Source organism: Thermobia domestica, chromosome 7 (assembly GCF_964235325.1).
Source record: "Thermobia domestica chromosome 7, izTheDome1.hap1.1, whole genome shotgun sequence".
Taxonomy (NCBI): Eukaryota; Metazoa; Arthropoda; class Insecta; order Zygentoma; family Lepismatidae; genus Thermobia; species Thermobia domestica.
The window spans coordinates 9,119,652-9,145,780 of NC_137460.1; the positions used below are offsets into that span (position 1 = coordinate 9,119,652).

The 26,129-nt window shown below is 36.9% G+C and overlaps 2 protein-coding genes across 2 annotated transcripts in view; both read left to right on the forward strand.

The window, feature by feature from the left end:
* FMRFaR (FMRFamide Receptor) overlaps positions 1-21,124 on the forward strand; it is a 609,096-nt gene extending 587,972 nt beyond the window's left edge. Inside the window, exon 4 of the transcript XR_014132116.1 lies at positions 20,675-21,124. The gene's annotated coding sequence lies outside the window, so the exon portion shown is untranslated. The remainder of the gene's footprint in view (positions 1-20,674) is intronic.
* A 164-nt stretch (positions 21,125-21,288) lies between these two features.
* LOC145688989 (FMRFamide receptor-like) lies at positions 21,289-22,260 on the forward strand. Its single transcript, XM_081763140.1, has one exon. The coding sequence runs from the start codon at positions 21,289-21,291 to the stop codon at positions 22,258-22,260; it is 972 nt and encodes a 323-aa protein (XP_081619266.1).
* The last annotated feature ends 3,869 nt before the right edge of the window (positions 22,261-26,129 follow it).

Sequence of the window (26,129 nt, forward strand, 5' to 3'; positions counted from 1 at the left end):
CCTTGGATGGGAAACACTATTGCATCCGCCATACTCCCTAGATATTGCACCGTTCGATTATCACCTGTTCCATTCTTGGACAATCACCTTAGAGGAACAGTTCAAATCCCTAGTAGAGGTGCAGAATACATTTGATACCTTCTTCGCTTCACGGCCCACCAAGTTCTACCGTGATGGAATACATGGCCTTCCAGAACGTTGGCACAAGGTCGTCGATGCGGATGGGGTCAATTTTTGGTGTTCCACGTATGTTTTAGGTGCCATATTGATGTTCAAAGGTGGTGGGTGAAAAAGCGATAGAATTTACTTGGTTACCTTTATAACTGTCCCCCACTAAGACTAGAGTTTGCAGAATGTGCGTAAGTCAAATATTTTGTGAATCTTCTAATTTCCTTATCCTTCTGTTTGTCTTGCGTGTCTAGCCCAATTGGGACCGAAAATTTGAAAGTAACTATATGAAATCTGAATTTTTAATTTTTAAAAAATGGGCCGATTTTATCAGGGAAAATTGTTTGTTTGCTAAGTGGAGGTTATATTGAAATTCGGTTGCTAGTAGCCGAATTTCTGCTAATAATAATGTTTTTGAGAGAAATTCTCTGGGTTACTAATAACCGAGTAATACCTGGTTAAGTTATACTTTGCTCTATTAGTCTATATCTGAGATACTAGCTATTGAAAAAAAAATGACAAAAATATTTTCAACTAATTCCTTGGTTATTTAAACCCCTTAAAAACGATGACTTTTGGATGAAATGTATAAAGTTCTAACGCAACATGAAACAAGCCAAGTTTCTAACAAATTGATCAATTTCGGGGAGCTCCAGCTGTGTTGAAATGATTAGTAGAGAAGCAAGAAATGACATGAAATTTTACGCAGAACAAATCGACTTTTGATTTGATAGCAAAACGTGTTAGAGCGGTGGTTCGGATCACCTCCATTTTTTGCGTCCAAAACTTTTTTTCTTATTTTTCGTAATGACTTATATGTGCTCAATTAAATAATAATCTCGATTAAATTAGTCAAATCAAAGTAGATTAACTAAGGAGTAGAGCACTTGGTTGCAGTAACCGAGAGCTCTGTATGCTATGTACCGGGTGCGACAAAAAAAATGTATACACACTTTGAACAGTCATAGAAACTATATTTCCCATCTACAAGGTTCAATTTATGGGAGGAAGTAATGTTATCTTTCTTCAACAGGTGGCAGCAGAATTGTCTCTCTAGCTACTCAATCCAGTTAGTAGCAAGGAAGTAATTGCAAGATGGCGAATGTAAATTCTCTAATGCAAAGTAGAGAGAGGTGACCCAAGGCCCGAGCACTCTCGGGAAGGATCTCCAGAGAGTTCCGAAGCAAGTTAGGTGGAGTGGATTTTAGAGTCCCCGATGCTCCGTGCAAGCAGAGAAGCGGTTAAAAGTCACAGAGCTCCGAAGCAAGCTAGCTGTCTGAAGTTGGGAATTCCGACAGATTTCCGAAGCAAACTAAGCCGGAATAAGGGAAGCTTACAGTTTCGAAGCTCTTAAACTATTGTCTTGGATCAGATTTCTCCTAGAGCTCCAAAGCAAGCTAAGGGAGAGGTGACCAATCGCAGACTGGTGCGTTTCCTTAGAACCCACTAGATTATATAGGTGCTCCAGGTGAGGTGGCAGCACTGGTGTTTCCTCGTCGTCACGTGGTTAGTGGTGTCACTGTTATTTTCGTCGTCTGCAGGTATAGTAATCCATAGTAAAATGCGCATGCTTCGTGCAGCAAAATAGAAGCACATGTTGGGTGGTCGTAAATAGAACCATGCAGGATATGACAATTTTAACGTCCCCAGTGCTAAAAGGGGCGCTTAAACACATATCCAACCAACCAAATTTATGGTTGAAAGTGCTTGGTCCAAAATGTTGGATACATGATGGTTATTGTTGGCCAACATCCACTAAACCAACTTTGGTCCAATGTATTTTTCATTTTTTTTTCAATTCTCAACTAGAGCTATCATTAGGCCACCAAGTGTATCAGTTTGCTTAATTTTATCTATTTATTTATTTATTTATTTATTTATTTAACAATCACCAGATACAGCTTAGAGGCCATTTTACACTAGATATCCAACAACAACAATAACAACAACAATGGAAAAGATTTGGGAAGGTATCGGCCAGGGCCTGTTTAGTAGGTACCATCTCGGCATTTGCCTGTTAGGACTGAGGGAAACCCTGGAAAACCACAGTCAGGATGGTCGACAGCGGGATTCGAACCCACGACCTCACGCATCCGAAGCCAACGCTCTACCACTTGAGCCACTTCGCTCGGTAAATAGTGTGTACACACACACGAAATGTCTTTATGAAAAATGTTGTTGCCACTTAGTTGCCTGGTTTGGAGTTTAATGTTTCCTTTCATCATCGTGAAGCATTTGAAATATCACTTACATTAAGAACGAAATCATCATCGGTCAAGAAAGTCAGAAATGTTAGATTTTGGTGCGAAAGAAGTGTCTAATTTGACGTCTGGTAGGAAATTTACATCAGCAACACAACAGATGGATGTTTGGATTAAGATCATCCGGCTGACATCACAAACTTTGTGCATGTCCAGCATACAAACTGAGGTAGCCAAACGAACAGGAGGCAATACCTTGTAGAACAGGGTCGTGCGAAACTACAGCTTAAAGAACACACAATTGCAACTGATTTTTGTTTATGAATTTCAAGCTGAGGAATTCTGCACCGATCAATATCATGTTCCTATGAGCTCTTCAGGAATACCATTAAAGCGGACACTCGGAGACGTATTCCTGCCACTGCAGGCAAGTTATTGTTCACCATACCTCTGTCGTTCAGCAACTTTGTGTAATCGATAAAGTGAGAAAGTTAGATTCGTGAGTATCACATAAGTTAACAATAATCGCAGTCTATTATTAATTTTAATGAAAGTGGATCTAATCGTAAACGATAAAGACAATATAGTTGGATCATAATCAACGGTTTCCCAGACTACCTCTCCACCAATAGTAGGTGTTACTGCTGGTATGGTGGTCTATGGTGGGAATGGTTTTCGGTAGACTAATCCAATATATCTTTCTCAGACGAGGTGAAACCACGAATACAGTTCGTAATACTGCTGAAGTTCATGAAATGCATCGCAAACTTATCCGCAATGGTCAAGAGATATGATGTTCTCTTGTTAAACGATAATTCATCCTCAGGTTTTGCTCAAAGGATGGTTTAGGATCTCCATAAGTGGCAGTATGAAATTCTTTCGCCTAAGGTATATTTCTTACCAACTACCACTTCTTCCGACATCCTGATCATCTCTTGAGAGGCTAAATCTTTACTGATGATCGAGCGGTGCAACGAACCGTTGAAAACTTCTTCGCATCGTACGCTCTAGATCACTTTCACCATGGAATTCAATTATTGGTTGAGCAATTGCAAAAGTGCGTGGTTGCGAACGGCAAGTATTTTGATTAATCAAGTATTGTTTTGTTCGTTCTTCTGGCTTTTGGAACTGACGTACTTGTTATGAACATTTTATTCGCACCAACCTAATAGCTACGATGCGATTCGACGTACTGAACATAAAACATCCAATCGTTAATTCCCAAGTTTCTGGCATGTAGTGTCAACAACTTTAATTTCCATGGAAATGTTACAAAGTCTCTCGCATTCTCAAGTCTGTTGACACATTTGGAATATATACACTCATGAGCAACTGAATTAGAAAAGATCGTCAGTTGCGTGCATCAACACCTTTTGTCTTGGTGATAACTACGATCCGGCAAGGCAAGGAACTCTTGGAGAGTCTACAAATATATTATTGCTGTACAACCTCCCATACTTCACTAAGATTGGTAGGAACAGAGTCCAGACACATGCATCTCTCTTCATACTATCCCAAACGTACTCAATGGGTTGAGACCAGGGCTTCTTGGGTGTTAAGAAAACATTTTCACATCTATGGAGTAATCATCGAACAAAGTCAGCCACAATTCGGAAGTAATGGACTGGATCTTTGTCTTGCTGTAAGTTCAGGTCGCCTGCATGGTACTAGAGGCGAGCAAGGGCTGAAAATGATCTTCCAGCAGGTTCCTGCAACGTTTGTTGAAGGCAGCTTGTCAGATGTGCCAAGGATCCCACTTCATCCCGTCATCATACGAGGATACCACAACCACAGCTTTGAAATGTACCCTATTAGAAAGGTATCATTGAAAGAATGTACCATTACTTCATGTGCTCGACGACCCGCTCGTACTCTGCCATCGGCTCGTACCAACAGGTGCCTGGTCTGACCTGTTCAGGTGATCTTTTTGCATGCTTCGAGCGTCCAATGGCGGTGTTTCTTTGCCCATGTCAGTAGTTGTGCCTTGTGATGGATGTTTAGCAGAACTACCCTCGTGGTACGAATGCTTCCGTACCGCACGGCGAGGAGATGGTTATGGATTGTATGGCTGCTTACTTGTCGTTGTTGACCTCATTGAATTGGTGAGTGATTTCTTCACTGTGCCCCGTCTATCCTCTCTTGCCGTTTGAGCTAGCCAACCGAGACATTTGTCATTAACGTGACTTACACACCGACAGTTGACACTGGCGACAGTAGTTTTACCCGAATTCATATAGTCACAATACACTCATGATTGGACTGGATTTGATTTAATTTTAGTGTCCCGTTCAGCAGCGAGGCTATATAAGATGTGAATTTATAGCTTAACGTGGGATCCGAACCACATTACTGTACACTCTTGATACGGTGTTACAGTGTAAAGACGAGTTTCTGCTTGACTTCAAAGATCGAATGGCTCATCTACATCTGGCCCCGAGTCTGGCAGCGATCAAATGCACTGAGGGCTGACGTCCTCGCTTTTACACGCCACGCCTTTCTACTAATACCCCTGAACGGGAACTGTTTCTACTTTTCAATTACTCGTAAGTATATTTTTAATGTTGCTACCTACATCTTTAGAACGAACTAAACAAAAGTTTCTATTTAACAAATTTACTTTAGAACTGACTGATTTCCGTTCGTTATTTGTACGGGAAAAATAAAGTTTATAACAAATATATTAAAAGATGTATGCAAATTTTTATTGGTTTCAAAATATTTGTAGATATAAATTCCATCGCTATGGAGTTACAAAAGTGCTTGCAACCGCTTCCTCCTTTAGGGTTCATATCTATAACATTGCACCCTACCGTCAATCTACGGTACGTGGGAATACTTATAAAAAATGTTAAAAGTTCTAATAATGTACGTCTAATGCAGGCGCGGATCCAGGGGGGCAGAAGAGGAATCTTTTTTATTTTATATATAAATAAAATCCATCCCACAGTTTGGAGCTCTGAACAGTAGTTCTAACAAGGGACATCACCCAAATGTCCGATCTCCGATTTCAGATTTTTTTTTTCGGATAGAGAGCATGTATGCATTATTTGTGATGACAGAATTATCGAAAACAGTGACATCTCGGGAATATCTCTAATGGTGACAACCAACTTCAAAATGTCAAATAGAAACAGAAGGTCGATTTTTCTTGCGTTGCAAGAAGCGCTAAATGTTGGATTACTTTCATAGGCAATGATTCATGACAGTTTGTACCGTATGGCTGCTGCAGAAGCGGAGTGGTTGGGAAAAAGGATGATGAGATAAGATTTACGATGCTATAACAAAACGAAGTAGCGAACAATTGGTCTAAACGAAGGGGTAAAAAGTAACACGTATTCGTTTATTTTTTGCGTATTTTTTCATGTTCTTTAGGCACTTCTGATATACTGTTATTAGCACTTTTTATATTTCGTGATCAAAGGTTTGGATGCGTCCGTGCCTCACCCAACTTTTATTTTCAGGAAATACGAAACACGTATTCCCTCATTTTACGTCTACAATTTCTTTCACTTCGGTCTACTTTTCCTTGCCTTTCGGGTATCAACTTTCAAAATATTGGATGGGTGCTTTTGCCCCCCTAAAACCGTTTTTCTATAGAAAATAAAATACACGTGTTCGTTTATTTTTGGGGTATTGTCCCCACACAAAGTCCCGTTGCAAATCTTCGTCCTTTAGGCACTTTTCACATACTGTTAGGATTACTTTTGATATTTCGTGATCAAAGGTTACGAGGAATGCGTGCCACACCCAACCTTTGTTTTTTTCTTTTTTTAAGTAAAATACGAAACACATATTCCCTTATTTTACGTCTACAATGTCTGTGCACAGTTTCAATCACTTCGGTCTATTTCTTCTTGTCTTTCGGGCGTGAGCTTTGAAAATTTTTGGTGGGAGCTTTTGCCCCTTAAAACCATTTTTCCGCAGAAAATAAAAAAACACGTACTTGATAATTTTATGTGTCGTATCTACCTGCTAAATTTTATCAAAATCGGAGTGTTACACTTGGGAAGTGTTACATGTAAGTCAGGTTTAAACTTATCATGACCCATCATAAATTCCAATTTATAACCTGTTTTAAAACCAATGTATTGACAATGTTTCTCAATAAATTGTACAATATCGTCATGACGAGCAATCCTAGGGAATGTAACGCTCAATAACATCAGGGGTTGTTTCCAAAGGCTCTTTACAAAACTTAAATTCTTTCTTGAGGTATCAGCTCCACTGGCACAAGTCCTGGGGGTGAGGGGATATGCAGTGTTGCCAGGTCCTCAGCTCGAAAAGTCGCTATTGTGCCGTTAAAATTTCGCCACGTTCCGCTACCCTTACAGAAATTCCGCTATTTTCCGTCACATTATAAAATTAAACTTAAATGGTAAAAAAGAACGCTGTTAACAAAACTGCAAAATATTTCACAAGGCCTAAATTCTAAATGGAAAGCCCTGATTTAGTGCTTTACTAAATTTTATGAATTAAAAAAAGAATTTTAGTCTCATTTGAATTATTACTATTGAAGTAAAAGTCACGATCCATTTCCTTATCATTATTTTATTATAATGTTCTTTAGTAATATATTAACATTATGTAACGTCAGTTGTGTTGTGGTACTTGGGTTTAGATCTTGGTAACGCTACGATACATTATATTTTAAAAGTAATTTATCTTAATTTATTTACATAATCACTTGTGTTTATTAAATCATTTTACTCGACAAAGTTTAGAAAGAAATAGTGTCATGAGAATTATTTAACATTGTTCATGAATTACAGTCTTTGTTATGAAACCAGATACTGCAAGCTAGTAATATTACGTTAAAGAGAATTTACATAACGAGGTCATTATATAACTGTTAGATAACTACTATTAAATCAGCATTTTAATTCCTGAATTGTAACAGCAAATGTCTGTAATGTTATAAGAATCTTTGTATTCATCTTTTCCATAAATTTCTTGGTTTGACAAAATTTAAATTATCCGGAAAATTGTGTCTTGGGATTTTAAGGATTTTTGATCAGCAAAATGTTCTTTCTCAACTGAGTTTTCTCAAGTGTTTCCACGTCCTAGCTGAGACTAATTGTTGTTTCGAAGTTTCCCTGAAATCTGCAATCTCATGTTTTCGGTTATATAAAATTGTTTCCTTGGAAATAGGAAGGAATAGTAGAGTAAGAGAGTTAGTAGAGTGTAGAAGAGAAACGCGACGGAAAAGTAACGAAGAAAGTCGCGAACCGGGCAGTCGATTTAAACTACCTAAGTAAAACTCTAAAGATCGCGTCTAAGTTTAATCACATAGTCAAACATATCACGTTTTCGATATAGTATTATCTTCAAAGTGAAGAGTCCGAATAACTATTGCTTAAGTTCGGAAAGTGTTTAGAAGTTTCATGGACGATTCCTATCTTCATGTATTTTGGTTGCCAAGTTTGATACATCCAAGGACATTTTTACTATGTATTTTGGTTGTTAAGTTTGATACATCCAAGGACATTTTTACTATGTATTTTGGTTGCCAAGTTTAATACATCCAAGGACATTTTTACTATGTATTTTGGTTGCCAAGTTTGATACATCCAAGGACATTTTTATTATGTATTTTGGTTGCCAAGTTTGATACATCCAAGGACATTTTTACTATGTATTTTGGTTGCCAAGTTTGATACATCCAAGGACATTTTTACTATGTATTTTGGTTGCCAAGTTTGATACATCCAAGGACATTTTTACTATGTATTTTGGTTGCCAAGTTTGATACATCCAAGGACATTTTTACTATGTATTTTGGTTGCCAAGTTTGATACATCCAAGGACATTTTTACTATAACGAAACTGAACTGCAGAGAGGGACTTTTTGACAACATGGATGCAGCAGTGCTCAAGGTATGTCGTTCTAATTGGCCAAATTTCCTTTCCTATTATCCTACACAATTTTTCAGATATTTAGACACGTCCAATCTAAGAACATACAAAACTATGTCCAATAAATTAAATTGATATGAACGTGCTCATTTCTAAATTAAACATCAACCTCATTAGTCATTATTCAGATTAGTTTTAGTTTTCCCGTTGTACATGATTTTGCCTAATTTTTAAGGGCATGTTCATAAGAGAAATTTCAGATATTTCTCTAAGTTTGGTCTGGTTTTCTCTCTTTATCTCCAATCCCCATACTCATTTAGTACTAATAGAGTAGGCCAGGCTAACAATTGTAAATATTTTTCTTTTAAAAATAGAAGAAATGAAAGGAAAGGGATACAAATGTATGTTTTGTTCCTTACTGCGTACAATAACTTCTAATTTTTTTAACTGTATGAATAATTGCAATAATGTCACTTGACAACAAATTAAACAAAGATTAGCGTGCAAATAATGTTGATACACGTATCAAATATAAAATTTATAAAACGTTTAATTACAATTACTTTCAGGAAAAGAGTACTTTATCGTTTAATGCTGATTTTTTAATTTCTCTCTCCGAGAAACTACTATAAAATACTATTCAACTGCAAAAAAAAATCTATACTTTTGTCTCAGAAGTACTTCTATCTTACAAAAATTGGATCCTCTCTTCCCAAAACAATACTGTGATTAAGACGTGGACAAACATCTAAGGCACAAGATACGTAGATTTGGCCTTATGCAGAGTCGTTTTGACGTATGATTAGCGTCATACTAAAGCCCTGACTACTGCAGGGAACATATGTTAGTCGAACTCTTTAGTATGGCACTAATCACGCGTCAGAACAACTCTTTAGCCTATATAGCCCGAGTTGATTAAATTTTGTCACGTGTTTTCTAACCGAACATAAATGTTTTGTAACCTAATTTGTTCACTTTCTCAAGCTATGGGGGAAAATTGAAAGTTTTAAGATAGGTTTTCAAAAGTCGCTACATTTTCCGTATTTTCGTCCGTCGCTGCTTTGTCGCCATGGCAATGAAAAGTCGCTACGCTTAGCGGAATTCCGCTACGGTTGGCAACACTGGATGTCTCCCCAATTTTGGAACTGTGGCGAACTGTCACCACACTGGTGCGATAGATTTAAAATGTATTTTTTGAAATGAAATGTGATGATTTGTGTCCGACTGCCACAAAGGAAAGTGAAATGAAATTGATGTCCTCCCAGAATGTCTCAAATCTGCCCCACCTCCCAATGTTGAAGATATTACTGCTCCCCTGATCCTCCACAGCATTGTTTTTCAACTTCATAATTATTTTGAACATCACTTTACCCTCCATCCAGGCGGTAGCAAGCCCAAAAATTTAGGGGAGCCCGGCTGAAGTTAGGGGGGGCCCGATCCAACCATATTATAGTTCATATCTAAGCCTATAGTAAAATTTTTAGAGGGGGCCAGCAAAAATTTAGGGGGGCCCGGCTCCCCTAGACCCACCTGGATTCGGGCCTGCCTCCATCCACCCAATGTTAAAGACAGATTTGCGACGCTGATCTAACACCATAAGTGTTAGTTTTCTTTTTTAGTTTAACTTTAAAGCATATCTATAAATGAATTGCTAAACAGTTCTTTCTTGTATAATAAAAAAGTGAAGCGTGTGGATTTCTTCTTCTTGACTTGTCGTGGAACACTATGTATTAAAAGTTTTTCTTTGCCTTAATTTATGTGAGTGCAACATCTTCAAATTGCAAGGGCTAGTTATATTTAATAGATCTAGAACTTCGTTCCCTTTTTAAACATATTTTCAAATAAGATTTTTAAAATTACATCCAGGGTTTGAGACTGTACATGAACTTTTAGTGGTACCAAGAGAATAATAGTTGATACATACAATCCACCATCTCTCTTCGTAGTATAGAACAATTCGTTAATTATAGAAGGTGGAAGATATAACCATTTCTAAATATATTCTCTAATTGTGTCGCCAATGCACCAATCCAGGGGTAAAAGTGAGGGGAAATGCGAGAAGATGTCGTTTCCCACTTTCCATAATATCTATGGTGTCCCCCACTTTCTAAAAAATTAAAATGGGCAAAGATATTCACGGGAAGACGGGGGAACGTCATGCGTCCCCCTACCTTTTCAGATACACTTTTACTCCTATACCCAGTGGTGTATTTAGGAGGCTTCCGGACTTAAGCCCCCCCCCCCCGAGATCTTACTTACTTTAGTAAAGTATATGAAATATCTTGCAAAATTTTCACATTTTCAGGCAAAGCCCCCTCGAAAGTTACCAAAGCCCCCCCCCCCCCGAAACAAAATCGTAAAAATGCCACTGCCTGTACCAATCCATATATAGAAAAAATTTGGTTACTTATATTATAGTAACGATAATTTTTTGCCGACGCTTTAGTGCGAGACCGATCACCTTTAAGTAAGGGGAGAGTGTGCTCCTCTATACTACAATCCTTAAATAACTTAATTCTTTCTTTAGGTACGGTGTCCAAAACTAAGTTAAACCATAGGGGGCTAAGGAAATTCCCATGACTCATTGCTCTTAAAATGCTCGTCTGTATGTCTGTAACAACAAACTGTGGAATGTTAATACAATAAAAAAAAATTCAACAATCTTAACATAATTAATAAAAAAGTGACCTCTTCTGTAAAGTTTGCACAATTGCCATATCACGTACAACACAAAAGGCTTTACTTCAGTGGCAGATGTAGTCCGGGGCGGGGGGAGCCTAGCCCCTCCTCCATTTTTGAGTGGCAAAATAATTTAAGCTATTATTTTATATATTTTTGGAAGTTTACAGAAAAGTCATGATATACCTATCATAGTGTGGGTTCTGGTTTCCCCTCCCCCTCCCCCCCCCAGTTTTTACCTTCTGGATCCGCCTCTGCTTTATTTATGTCTACTAAATAATCATATATTGGTGAATTTCTTTTACCTAACTTCATTTTACTGTTAAAGGCAAAACAAATAAATAATAATGGGATTGAGTATAGCCCGCTCCCCCCAGTGATTTTTAACGAATCATAGTGATTCTAACGATTCATACTAGTTCATAATGAATCGGAATCGCATGTGATAAAGATTTAAGATGTAAATCTTGCGGTAAGGAAGCTTTAGTATAACTAGTAGTAGTAGTAGTTAGTAGCAATAGTAGTAGTAGTAGTAGAAGTGGTAATTAGTAGCAATAGTAGTAGTAGGAGGAGGAGGAGGAGGAACGGGTTAGAAGCCCCGCAGGGGTTGGTTGGGTTCTGTTATCGATGTAAGTAGTAGTAGTAGTAGTAGCAGCAGTAGTAGGGATAGTAGTAGTGGTTAGAGACTCTTCCAGTTCCGGTGACAAAGAACTGGGGGGAGCGGGCTATACACAAGCCTAATAATGAATTTCCGTGATTAAAAAAAAACAACTTTCTGTTCTTTATAAAGCTCTAAAACCTTGCTTAACCTAAGATTCAAGATACCCAAAAAAGTATGGAAAATCACAGATAAAATTGTGATGAGTTGCCAGTTCGAGATCTTCTTACAATCCTTTCCAGCCATAGAGACAAAGATGACCTGTTTTTCTTCCAGTCCAGAGGTACACTCATGTCCAAAATGATTGTCGCATATCTATAACTGTCTTCTTGTATGAATATAATTCGATAATGATTTTGCAAAGTCCTTTTAATAGTGTTACTATGTGTATAATCGGTAAATGTATATTTGTGGTAAATTTCATAGGAAAAGAATTATAAATACGAAAATTAGACTGAGTAAAACAAAATGTTGCTAAATGGACAAGAAAGTTTTATTTTCGTTTTATTGTTCTTATTAACTGTTCTTTTGACACGAAATATGTCACATACATTTCTTTGCCGATTATATAGATACTAACATTATAAGAAATACCGGGGGAATTCGTTATCAAATTATATTCCTAGAACAACGTATTTATAGACATGCGACAATAATTTTGGACATGAGTGTACATATGAAGGGTATCGGAAAATTATCCGACCATAGTTGCGGAAAACCAGTACACTCACTTGACGTTTTCGTAATCCAAATCTCCCTCAAACTAGTTCCCTCCTGCTTCCACACACCGTGTTTTAGTGGTCTTCTATTTTCACGTCTATTGAAAACCATGTGTGCAATTGTAGGTAGTACTTACCTGATTAACTCCTTTATTTTATTTATTTATTTATTTTTTTTTACATAAAACCTTTTCAAGAAAGTAAAATTTTAAATTCGTTGCTATTTATTTGAAATATGAAACTGAATTCGCCACTAATTTCTATTCCACTTCTCTCCTTCCATGCCGACGGGGCTGAACTGGGACTTGAAAGGCATTGGGTTATTCACTATTCTTCCCAACGATAGATAAACTTCAGATTTGATACTATTGTCATTTGTTTTCGATTATTGTTTTTGTGTCATCCTTTCCCACCCCCAAACGTGGGACGTAAAACTAAAACATTTCATTTCCTTCCCACCCCCAAACCCTATGGCTGATAAGCGTATCCTACTACTGGGAGATGAACTTAGATTTGAATAGTATCTACAATGTCACTGTTCATCTTAGCGATGCCCAAAACCGTAAATTCGATATTAATGTCGGTTGTTTTCTAATACTTTTACATGTCATTCCTTCCCACCCTCAGGGGGCTAAACTTGCACTTATATGTCATCGAGAGTGTCATTATTCATATTTTGGGATTGACACTAATATTGATCGTTTCCTATTATTTTTGCATGGCAACCCCTTCTCCCGAGGGAAGTCCTAGGAGAAGGTTTTGCCCCATGCTGGGTTTGAACTTGGAAGTAAACTGTATCAGAAGTGTCACTATTCATATTTTGGGATTGACACTAATATTGATCGTTTCCTATTATTTTTGCATGGCAACCCCTTCTCCCGAGGGAAGTCCTAGGAGAAGGTTTTGCCCCATGCTGGGGTTGAACTTGGAAGTAAACTGTATCAGAAGTGTCATTATTCATATTTTGGGATTGACACTAATATTGATCGTTTCCTATTATTTTTGCATGGCAACCCCTTCTCCCGAGGGAAGTCCTAGGAGAAGGTTTTGCCCCATGCTGGGGTTGAACTTGGAAGTAAACTGTATCAGAAGTGTCACTATTCATATTTTGGGATTGACACTAATATTGATCGTTTCCTATTATTTTTGCATGGCAACCCCTTCTCCCGAGGGAAGTCCTAGGAGAAGGTTTTGCCCCATGCTGGGGTTGAACTTGGAAGTAAACTGTATCAGAAGTGTCACTATTCATATTTTGGGATTGACACTAATATTGATCGTTTCTTATTATTTTTGCATGGCAACCCCTTCTCCCGAGGGAAGTCCTAGGAGAAGGTTTTGCCCCATGCTGGGGTTGAACTTGGAAGTAAACTGTATCAGAAGTGTCACTATTCATATTTTGGGATTGACACTAATATTGATCGTTTCCTATTATTTTTGCATGGCAACCCCTTCTCCCGAGGGAAGTCCTAGGAGAAGGTTTTGCCCCATGCTGGGTTTGAACTTGGAAGTAAACTGTATCAGAAGTGTCACTATTCATATTTTGGGATTGACACTAATATTGATCGTTTCCTATTATTTTTGCATGGCAACCCCTTCTCCCGAGGGAAGTCCTAGGAGAAGGTTTTGCCCCATGCTGGGGTTGAACTTGGAAGTAAACTGTATCAGAAGTGTCACTATTCATATTTTGGGATTGACACTAATATTGATCGTTTCCTATTATTTTTGCATGGCAACCCCTTCTCCCGAGGGAAGTCCTAGGAGAAGGTTTTGCCCCATGCTGGGGTTGAACTTGGAAGTAAACTGTATCAGAAGTGTCACTATTCATATTTTGGGATTGACACTAATATTGATCGTTTCCTATTATTTTTGCATGGCAACCCCTTCTCCCGAGGGAAGTCCTAGGAGAAGGTTTTGCCCCATGCTGGGGTTGAACTTGGAAGTAAACTGTATCAGAAGTGTCACTATTCATATTTTGGGATTGACACTAATATTGATCGTTTCCTATTATTTTTGCATGGCAACCCCTTCTCCCGAGGGAAGTCCTAGAGGAAGGTTTTGCCCCATGCTGGGGTTGAACTTGGAAGTAAACTGTATCAGAAGTGTCACTATTCATATTTTGGGATTGACACTAATATTGATCGTTTCCTATTATTTTTGCATGGCAACCCCTTCTCCCGAGGGAAGTCCTAGGAGAAGGTTTTGCCCCATGCTGGGGTTGAACTTGGAAGTAAACTGTATCAGAAGTGTCACTATTCATATTTTGGGATTGACACTAATATTGATCGTTTCCTATTATTTTTGCATGGCAACCCCTTCTCCCGAGGGAAGTCCTAGGAGAAGGTTTTGCCCCATGCTGGGGTTGAACTTGGAAGTAAACTGTATCAGAAGTGTCACTATTCATATTTTGGGATTGACACTAATATTGATCGTTTCCTATTATTTTTGCATGGCAACCCCTTCTCCCGAGGGAAGTCCTAGGGAAAGGTTTTGCCCCATGCTGGGGTTGAACTTGGAAGTAAATGATATCAGGAGTGTCACTATTCATATTAGCGATCCTGAAAACTATAAATTTGACATTAATATTGGTCATTTTTGATTATTTTTAAATTTTCGTCAATAGGGAGTTGCTAGGGGTATTTAAACCCCAAAATTGTTTTTTTCAGACTGTATGCCATATAGTACTGTATCAACTTTGGTTGAAATTATTCTGGGTGTTCAAGTGTTATGTTTCAACATACATATCTACGGACGTACATTTATTCAATGATGTTATATTAAACATGGTAGGGTCAACTATACTTTCCTATACGCAGGCACGTAGCCAACCCAAAAATGTAGAGGGCCCGGTAGAAGTTAGGGTGCCCGATCCAACCATATTATAGACTAAATTCTGTGACAAACATCTTGGCATTTCAGCTAAACGAATAAAACGCAAGCTCTGAACCGACGTTGCCGAGTGAGAAAGGGGTGTGGCTATGCCTTGGCTAAGCAGCCGAACTACAACGCAATCAGGTAGCAGGGGATGAATGTATACAAAATAAACGCGGCAATACCGCAGCCCTCTCATTTGCCAGCAGCATTTAAAGGAAACTTGGAGCGCCGCCTTCAAATGCCAAGATGTTTGTCACGCCGCATAGTTCATTTGAAAGCCTAGTATGAAAATTTTAGAAGGGTTTAGTAAAAATTTAGAGGGCGGCTCCCCGTGCCCTCCGTGGAAATGGGCCTGTCTATACGTTTAAAAATATTTTATAGTCAAAAAAGTTGATCAACTAGAGTACACCCAAATTTGTACTTAAAATTAATACCTTTTTTACAGAATTGACGTCATTCTATTGTTTATGTCTATTACAATTATATCAACAAATGCGTTATGAATTGTACTGCAACTGGGCATGCCCGTATCCACGGGGGCTCTGGGGGCCGCCCCTCTAAATTTTTACTGCCCCCTAAAATTTTCACGGTAAGCTTGCAAATGAACTATAATATGGTGATGAACTATAATACGGTTGGGTCGCCAACCCCCCTACATTTTTCGGACGGCTACCGACCTGCAACTGGAGAAAAAAAAGAGAAAACATAAAAATATCTTTCATATTTATAAAAGTTATCTGGTGGATCTAAATGGATCAAAGATACAAGGTGTGACCAAAAAGAACGATGAATGTAGTTGCACAGTGCCATCTATCGACGTTGTATTCATTTCAACTAATAAGCCCGGTAGCCAAAATCTTTGGTACAGTCAGTGTCGAGTACGAACGAGTTGTGACATGTTAGTTGGCTTCCAGGCAGAAGAGTGAGGGTGTGTTAAGAGTGTCTGTCGCGCGCCAACATTATGTTTGGTTCTAAGCTCCAAAGAAATGTGAAATGGTATTGAAGTCCGTTCACAAGTGATATGAGCGATTCAAAAGGGGCAAGGGGTCGGTTGAAAACGAGCAACGAACAAGACGTCCTTCTACGTCATAAACAGATGAAAATGTGCAAAAGGTGGCACAAATGATTTGTTCAAACAATTGATTGACTATCCGAAGAACTAAACGTCTCGTATGGGTTCGTGAAAAGCATTTTAACCGCCTATTAAATGGGCAAATGGCTTCCTTCTTTATCACGGAAACGCAACGTACCACACCTTGCTTTTGATCCGCGAGTTTTTGACAGGAAAATGTGTTCCCGTCCGTCCACATCCGTCTTACTCAGCAGATTTAGCACTATGCGACTTCTGACTTTTCCCAAAAATTAAAACCGTGCTTAAAGATAAACATTTTGACACCGTTCTTGACATTAAGAGAACCACGACAGAGCAGCTGAACGCCCTTCCAAAAGAAGCCTTCCAGAAATGCTTCCAGTCATGAATTCAACGTTGGGATAAGTGCATTGCTAGCCAAGGACAGTACTTTCAAGGAGATTAAATCAAATGCCATAAAAGCTTATTACTTTGTTTCTAATAAAATTATTCACCTGAAGGAGATTAAATCAAATGCCATAAAAGCTTATTACTTTGTTTCTAATAAAATTATTCACCTGAAGGAGATTAAATCAAATGCCATAAAAGCTTATTACTTTGTTTCTAATAAAATTATTCGCCATATTTTTGATCACAAGTCATATACAGTGAAACCTCTACTAACGGACACCTCTATAAAGCGGACACCTCCCATAACGGACATATTTTGTACTCCCCAAAAACTGTAATAGGAAAAACCATATTGGAAAACCTCTCTAAAGCGGACACTCTCTAGTACGGACACGGACAGTCTTTTTTGTCTTTTATAGGTATTATTTACCTCCGCATTACGGACAATTTCTCTAGAAACAAGTTGGAAAGTGCAGTAAAAAAACACTTTTAGTAATTCATACGTATGTCACCAAGGAAGAACATGTGGGTGTGACAACATCTTGCCTCGTCAACTGTCTGTTCATCAACCCAGAGAAAGGGTCTCTGTTTCACAACACCCTTATATGCTTTGGTTGCATTCCACTCCCACTCAACCTGCTTCAGAAACAAACGTGATTGACAGTTGCCCACTGTTTGGAATGACACATCATTCTACTGTCCCGCTGGAATCTCTAACCAAACAGAAGACAAGTTTGGTATTTTTGACCACGGGTACGCATATTGTCTTTAAAAATAATCATTGCTGGACTGCAATTAACTCACAAATTAAAGCAACACACCGAAAAACGTAGTAAGTAGCGATAAGTGTAAAGTGCAGAGAACTATAACATCTTATTCCCATGTTGTGCCTCGAATTGGATGGAGCAAAATAATGCAGGTATAGTAACATTTTGGTAATATTCATAAGTACGTGATGCATGTAAAAATAGTTTTTTTTTTCTAATTGCATATTACCTTGTTTATTAATTTACGTAAGAAAATATTGAAACCTCTCTAAGGCGGACACCTCTCTATAGCGGACAAGTTTTGATTCCCCACGGCTGTCCGATTTAGAGAGGTTTCACTGTAGTATTAAATATATAGATGTGATCAATTAATTATACTTATTTTTATTCCTCCAATAGTATTCCATAGAAACTTTATAGATGGCAACACATAAATGTTAGTACGCGTGACTCTGAGTCCTTATTTCAAATCTTTACGCAAGTTGGTGCATCATTTTAACATATTCTACATTTAAGCCTGTATAAGTATGCGATTTATTGACTTTAAAATACAAATACACTTGGATCTCTACCTCTAAAGCAAGATAACCCAGAAACAAATTTCGAAGACTCACCGTGAAAAGGCTCGAATGGGGTAATCGAGTTGTAAATGACCATATGTGAAGGTGTGACAGTGTATACATATGCAAACTTATAGTGGCTGAGGCGGTGCTGGGCCAAATCCCGGCTTGGGTGTGTGGGGTGGGGCCGATTAATTGCAATTCATTAATAATTATTGACTTTCGTTGAACATGTTATAAAATGAGACTTTCAAAATTTTTCGGGCCGGGCTTGGGCCAAGAATTTTCAAAAATTTATCAGGTCGGGCCGGGCCTAGGTACATTCGGGCTGGATTGGGTTAGGGAATTTTTCGGCCCGTGCAGGTCTCTAGGCTGAAGGCAACATGGAGAAGCATGAGAACTGGAAGAAATATGGCCGACCATAGGGCTCAACAACACAGAAAGCTGAGGAATTACTCGTTCCGCGCGTGAACGGCCACAGAAATAAAGGTAAAATATTTAGTAGTAGATGCGTGATAAGATCTGCTATATGTTGGGGATCATGATCATCATGGCCACCATATTGAAAGTGGCCATCTTAAATTTGGATTCACGATGTAAAAGAAAAAGTAGGTCATGTGACATATCAAATAACACTGAAAATTTACCAGGAGCCGCTATAAATTTGCATATATACATAGTTTCACACCTTCTTTCATATGTAACACATGTTATTCGGCAACTCGAGTACCTCATTCGGACCCTTCCCTGGTCAATCACATTGAATTAAATGACAATATGATCATTTAAATTATTACTTATCACTATGGAAATTATAAATGCTATAAATGTTATTGTTAATTATTTTCTGTTTATTTTTAACGTCCAATGTTTACCTTTAATAGTTGATAACACTGGTCCGCAAAGGTTTTCAAAATTCCATGTGGATTGCATGCTTTTGAGCTCGCTTATTCACAATCTGACATTAGTTTTTTTTTATCCTATCACCCTAGAATTACTAGCAATTCACTAGTTAAACTCGAAGCTATTAGTATTACTTTGCTCTGTGGTTCCTCAAGAACTCGCTAGATGGCAGCGATAATACAGTCTATTTACAAGCAATTACACAGCAGATATAGTTATGAGGAAAGAAAATAAGTTATAAATTCAGCCGACAATATCTACTTTTATTCTTGTCTACATTGTGCAACGACTAACAATGTCCCATACAATCTTTGGTGTAAGTTGTTTTGTAGCTCATAAGGTAACTGCAGGTATATAACTTACGCTAGTGCAGCTAGGACACCAAGTGTTCAGGGCGCCGTGCAATGTTGTTTTCTTCGGAAAGGTTCCGTTGAAGGACGTTATTATCTCAATAGAGATACGAATCCGTTATTAGTACCGTGGTAACTCAGAACATAGCAGATTGTTTACAGCAATGTACGCCTTATTTCATGTCCGTTTAGGAACACTTTGTTTTGTAAGTGTAATTTCAGTATTTGTGATTCCATGGCTATTAAATCAATACCAAGCATAGTGCAGCGAAATATGCCAGGGCTTGTGCAGGACTGACTGTAGAAGACAAAGATGTTTTAATTTGTCTCACATGTTCCATTTAACATCGGTGTAGCTTTTTTTAAGTCAAAGTACAGCGATACTATTTGTTTATCTTCTTGTAGACTAAAAATTTTCAGTTTGTAACTTCAACTTTGGAGATTTATCGTTTTTACATTTTATCTTTTTATCTTCATCTTGCACTTTGGTTATTCTATTTTTTTAGCCATAGTAGTAATATTTGAGTAGTAATATTTGAGTTCGTATAATAAAGACGATGTAAGCATTTGCAAGATTTATTACAGGTTTCTAGTAGTATCCTAGACTTGGCGTAATTACCTGCACGTGTTGGTAAATGTGCCACTTTGTAACACTTTTTTTCTTTTACCTTGGGTACAAAACAGAAGTGAGTCATATTATTGCCACATTTTTTCTACAAGGCTATTCTGTAACGCACATATGTTGTTCTTTATGTTCCATGAAAATTAAGGTCTTAAAATTCCAACATTCTTTTAACATGGCGTATTTACCTACACCTACCTTATATTGATTTCTTTCAGTTGATGTATCAAGAAATGAACTAGTATAATATTAAAATTTCAGTTGAATTTGCTTCTTTGAACCTCTGATCGTGTGCTGTCGACAAAGAAGAAATGGGAAATTGTTCTTGTAAAAATAGTCCGGATGTGTTTTGTTATATTTGCGGTGAGTTAATTCTTCAGAGACAAAGACAAGGCATTACAGAATTTGTTAAAAGAGCATATTATGCTTATCTTAACTATGTATAAAACTACATAAGCTGACATAAATTATTGAATCTTAACTATATATAAAACTACATGAGCTGACATAAATTATTGAGCACTTCCTGTAGGGCTACAATGATTAAATTTGGCATGATTGTAGCTTTCAGGAACTAACCGACAGGAAAATTACCAAAAGTGAATATTTTTAATTTTTAGGGGGTCTAAAGAGAAATTGGGTTTAAAGAGTTAAACGGAGTGAAACTTTCACTTTAAAAACAATGGATGTTGGTAAGGCTTCCTAAGTACTAAAGGAGTGCTACAGATAGAATTAATTTATTGTTAGGCCTACTTGTTACTTTAACAATTCTTAAAAGCACTTTTCTTGTAACACAAAGTAATTCTAAATATTTATTCTATTTATTATTGTTGCTCTTTGCAGGCATTGAAGATATTTACAGGTGTTCGTGTTACCAAGTTAACAGAAGAAGCAAAACTCCATCTTTATTCAGTGTTACCAAATTAACAGAAGAAACGAAACTTCATTTCTATTCAGTGTTACCAAGTTAAGAGAAGGAGCGAAACTCCATTTCTATTCAGTGTTACCAAGTTAACAGAAGAAGCAAAACTTCATCTCTGTTCAGTGAAGACTGTGAAAAAGAATTCCCAGCAAAATTTTCCTTTTTCAACATTGCTTTATGAGTACAAGGCATTGCCATGCACCTTTGTGGAAAATTGATAAAATGGAGCATTTATTTAAAAAAGTATTTGTCACGAAAATATGTTATTACAATTGTACCATTTTAAGCTGTTCTTTAAACGGATAGAAAACAAAGTAAACAACGAATGTTCTATTTAAACATCGACAAATATGGATGCCAATTTTACTACGTTAATAAACAAGCTTTATCTTAAGGTTTACTAATTGTAAATTTGTTGGGTTTGTGCCAAAGATGTTGTCCAAAATGCGTTAATTTATTTTGTGAAGTGGTTGTTCTCATATAAAAAAAATATTCAGATTTGAAAGACGATACAACTTACTATCTTGTCCAAAATATGGCCGACACTTTAGGGGCGTCTTTGTATCCTGCAGGGAGTAGGCATGAAAGTGAGGACACTCCTGACTTATTTGGGTTCGTAACGAACGGTGTTCTTATGTGCCTAATAGGCGTGATAGGATTGTTTGGTAATATTGTATCAATAATAATATTATCAAGCCCGAAAATGCGATCAGCCATGAATTTCATTCTTGTAGGCTTAGCAATTTTTGATACAATTCTTGTCATAACGTCTATCCTTATGTTCGGACTTCCTGCAATACATCAATATACTGGTTTATTGGATGAATATTTCTATCATGTTTTTCCTAAATTAGCTCCGTTCATCTATCCAATAGCTCTGATTGCACAAACTGGTTCTGTATACTTGACTTTAGCTGTATCTTTAGAGCGATTCTTCGCTGTTTGTCACCCATTACAAGCTACTGCTGTCTGTGCATACGGTCGCGCAGTGATATATGTCGCTGTTGTGAGCATATTTTCCATTTTACATAATATTCCAAGGTTTCTAGAAGTGACCCAGGCGGAAGATGTTCATCCAACATATAACACAACGATATATCGCGTGTTTCCATCATCGTTGCGAGCAGATCCAATATATATCCAAGTTTACGTGAATTGGTGGTATTTGCTGGTAATGTTCGTTATACCTTTCTTGAGTCTTGCAATCTTCAATTTTACGATATTTCTGAAAGTCAGAAGTGCTTCCAGAGACCATGAAAATTTATCACAATTACAAGAGACAGAAATGGGTCTGGCAACAATGCTTTTATGTGTGGTTGTTGTATTCTTTGTCTGCAACATTTTGGCTCTTGTCAACAACATACTCGAGTCCTTCAAAGGTATTATTATTGTTGAAATGGTACAAGTTAGTAATCTTTTGGTAACCATAAATTCTTCTATAAATTTCGTCATATACGTGATATTCAGGGAAAAATTTCAGGCGATTGTCTCATTGGCCACAATATAATAGTCTGTGAGTATATCATCCAATATTACTCAAAAATTTTCCAGGCCTATTACAGAATTATTCAGGCGATTATCCATGAATTTTTAAGCCATCACTCCTACAGTTTGAGCATATTTAATTTTGATTTGCAAGTGATATCTAGGTAGGCTTTAACTGGTTAATATCCTGAACGGATTTTTTTTTTTTTTTTTTTTAACTTTGTGGACCATTATTCACAGACTTGTATGTGGCAATATAACCCAGGTTTCCAATTTGATTGTCTTCTACTTGTATCTAACAATGAGCTTCAATATGTGTTTGTGGTTGTAAATGTTTTCTTCCCTTATAAATTCAATTTATATTTGACATCTATTATCGAAACTCAATGTTTAAAGGTTTACAAAAAAAATACAGTGATTCTGAAAGATCTTTATTTATTCTTTTTTACAACACCAAACATATATACGTTGAACAGTCTGCTCAGATATACAGACACAGTCATTTATGAAAAGGTATACGTCATTGTTTAACGCTTTCCACTATTGGTAGATATTCGAGCAACACGATTGGTTCCCTTCGTAAATAGTTTTTGCACCTGATTCCCTTCAGCTCCATTGAACAAAATGCTTTTCTACCTGAGTCACCATTTGCTCTCCCTACCATGGAGATGCGCAAACAAAATTCTAAACATAAAATTTTTGACAGTTGTTCCTTGCATCAACTGTAACACACTCGATTGTAAATCATTACAATAATATGGTTTTGCGAAATTAAAAGATCTTTTCTTCAATCACACTGTAGGTCTATTATAAATTACACGAAGTTATTATTACACACTTGCGCGCGGTACTGAAAATATCAAGAAACCTCTTAAACATTTTGTATGAAGTTTATTAATATGAATAAGCCTACTTTGTACCTAGAGGGAAAACTATCATTCCAATATCTATCTTCCATTCTAGTATTATCACTATTCAGTACAAATTTGCATTTAAGATTGTATATATTTATTTTCAGTTCCACTATTTTGAAAAGAAAATAGAGTGTAAATATGTTTTATTAATTGAATATAATTTACAAGGGAGAACTAAAAAGTAAGATGAATTTAGCTGTATAATCCAGTGTTTTGTATGTGTGTAGTTATAAAATTTTTATATGTAGCTGGTGTCGATCTCTGACAGTCACCAGAGTGCATCTTGTTATTTCTTCCTGTGACTACGCTAGTCAAAATATGGCACAGCAACTGAGTCATTACGCAAACGTTGAGGTTCGTAGTGTCTTTCTTTCTGTGAATGAGTGTGTGTGTGTGTGTCACATAGGAAACAAACCATGGATGAAATGTGATAACGCGTAAGTAAATGTACATAGCTGTCACGTGTTTCCCAGCATTAGAACTGACGTGCCAGATGAAGAAAAAAGTGGAAGATCACTCTCTGTATACCTTCAAGTACTCTCTATACAGTCCTTACCTAGTCCCTTCGTATCTTTTTAACTCATGAAGAATCACATCCGATCACAAGTTTGGAGCAAGATTTTTTTTTTTTTTTTTAGCAAATCTAGCCCAAGGGCAGGAGGCCTAGGCGCTAGACCCCGAGTTTTTGAGTGCCAAAAATAATTTAAGCTATTATATATATATATATATATATATATATATATATATATATATATATATATATATATATATATATATATATATATATATATATATATAAAGTTTATAGTGAACTAATAACATACTTATCATAGTCTGGGTTCTGGCTGGCCTCTCTAGTTTTTACCCTCTAGATTCGCTACTCTCTCTGCTGATGAAAAAAATGTCTTGACACCAGCAACAACTACGTGCATTTTTAGTGTGATACCATACGAAAAGTATACTGTAATCTCATATTCGTACTCTCTCATATTTAGGGATAAATTCAATTTAGATTCTCCCTTGTATAAATAGTCTTTTATTTTAACAATGGTTTCTAACTAACGAAACTTTAACGAAATTTTAAGAAAATAATTATATCGTAATATGTGGAAAAGAGTAGGTCTAAAACGTAATTGTAAATGAAAGGTAGAAATGGAACAATGCAATTAGATTTTTAGCACTTCGAAAATTAAAATAGATTTTGTTTTACAAAAAAAATGTTAATATTTACAAAATGTGTAAATAATTATCTATTTTGAATTAGTTTTGGTCCACCCTGCATTTCAGAATTGTATTCGTCTTCTAAACGTCTATAGTATAGAACAAAATGATCAAATTCATTTTTTACGTTTTACTTTTATAAAAGATTTTAGTATCTAAATGTATACTTTTAAGATTTGTATAAATGTTGTATAATATGTGTTCAACATGAGCTTAAATTGCGTGGAAACAAAATCGCTTCACGGTATAAAAAAAAAAACTTTGACTAATTGATAAACTCATCACAAGATGGCAGTACTGTCTTCAATATAGTACAAGGATATAGTATTATTAATTTTGAACCCGTATATGGGTTTATAATTTGAATGAGGCAGCCCTAGGAGTCAAGTCCTCTATTACACTGAAAAATTGTCAGAAGATGAGTAAAATATATTAAACATTGAACTGTTTGCACTAAATTCAATATAGTAGCATGAATGGTAACATGAATAATTTATTACTTACAACAATTATTTGGAAGTGTACTATCAGCATTTAAACGCTATTTACAAATCTTTACTTCTCATGATTTTTAAAGAAAATAGTAATTATGATTACTAAGACTTTCGCTGCTAAAACAAAAAGTAGAAAATCGAGTCGATATCCATTAAGTAACGAAAAGTGTTCACTTTATGCAAACACTAATACATTCTGTCAACGTATACTACACGCTAAGGTTGGTGTTCAAATTAATATCTTTTATATGTGATGTTTTCATTGTGCATGGTTTATGATATAAAGAATATATTTTACAAATATACGTGTAAATGTTTATATTTTTAACTGAAAATTATAATATCTATCGTAACTATTTCTACATGTGTGTGATATTTAGTAACAATTTAACCCAATCGTTTTTACTGTATACTGTTCAAATATTTATTCAAAATTTGAAAATAAAACACTGACTTTCAACTAATTTTGATTTAAAATAGAATTTATCTTAAATACGAGGTACTGTATCATATTAGTTTTAAGAATTAGCTCTTCAAATTAGCTATAATGTACGTGGGGCGTCTAATAAATTATCTACATAGACAGGAAGGAATGCAGATAGGCTCACCTGGTCATCACTGTGTTTCGATGTAGTCGCCATGGAGGTCTGTGCACCGTCGCCACTTTGTGAGCAGCGAAGAAACCCCAGGGAAAAATAGTCCTTGTCGTAGCCTGCAAACCACTGGGAAATAGACTGTTGGACCTCGTTGTCCGACAGGTCCGTCCCCTGTCACCAGTTGAGCCAGGAATTTGCCCTGGTCCACCTCAAAGAAGTCCAACAAATCTTGGGACAGATGCTCCAACTTCTGCAAATCCATTGTTCACGGCGTCACACAAACATTCGCTACGCTGTGTAAAACAAACACTATGCTCACAACCACTGAGCTGCTCCGATTGACCACAAATTACGCAGCGGGGTTCTCCCACACTGGCGTTGACGTGCGTGTCAGGCGTTATTATGCTCCACTCCTCCCTTCCTGTCCAGGTAGATAACTTATTGGACGCTCCTAGTATTTTCGAGCGTACTTCTCACTCGTTTAAACGTTGAAGACAAAATGAATGTAAATAAAAATGCAATTATTACACCTCTTGTCGTTATGAGTAAGTAAAGGGTGTCCCAGAATGACGGGAAATTGAGAATCAGAGATATTGAGAATGACTAACATTTGAAGAACATTTAGTTATGCCGACTAGTGGTACATACAAAGAATGCCATTAGGTA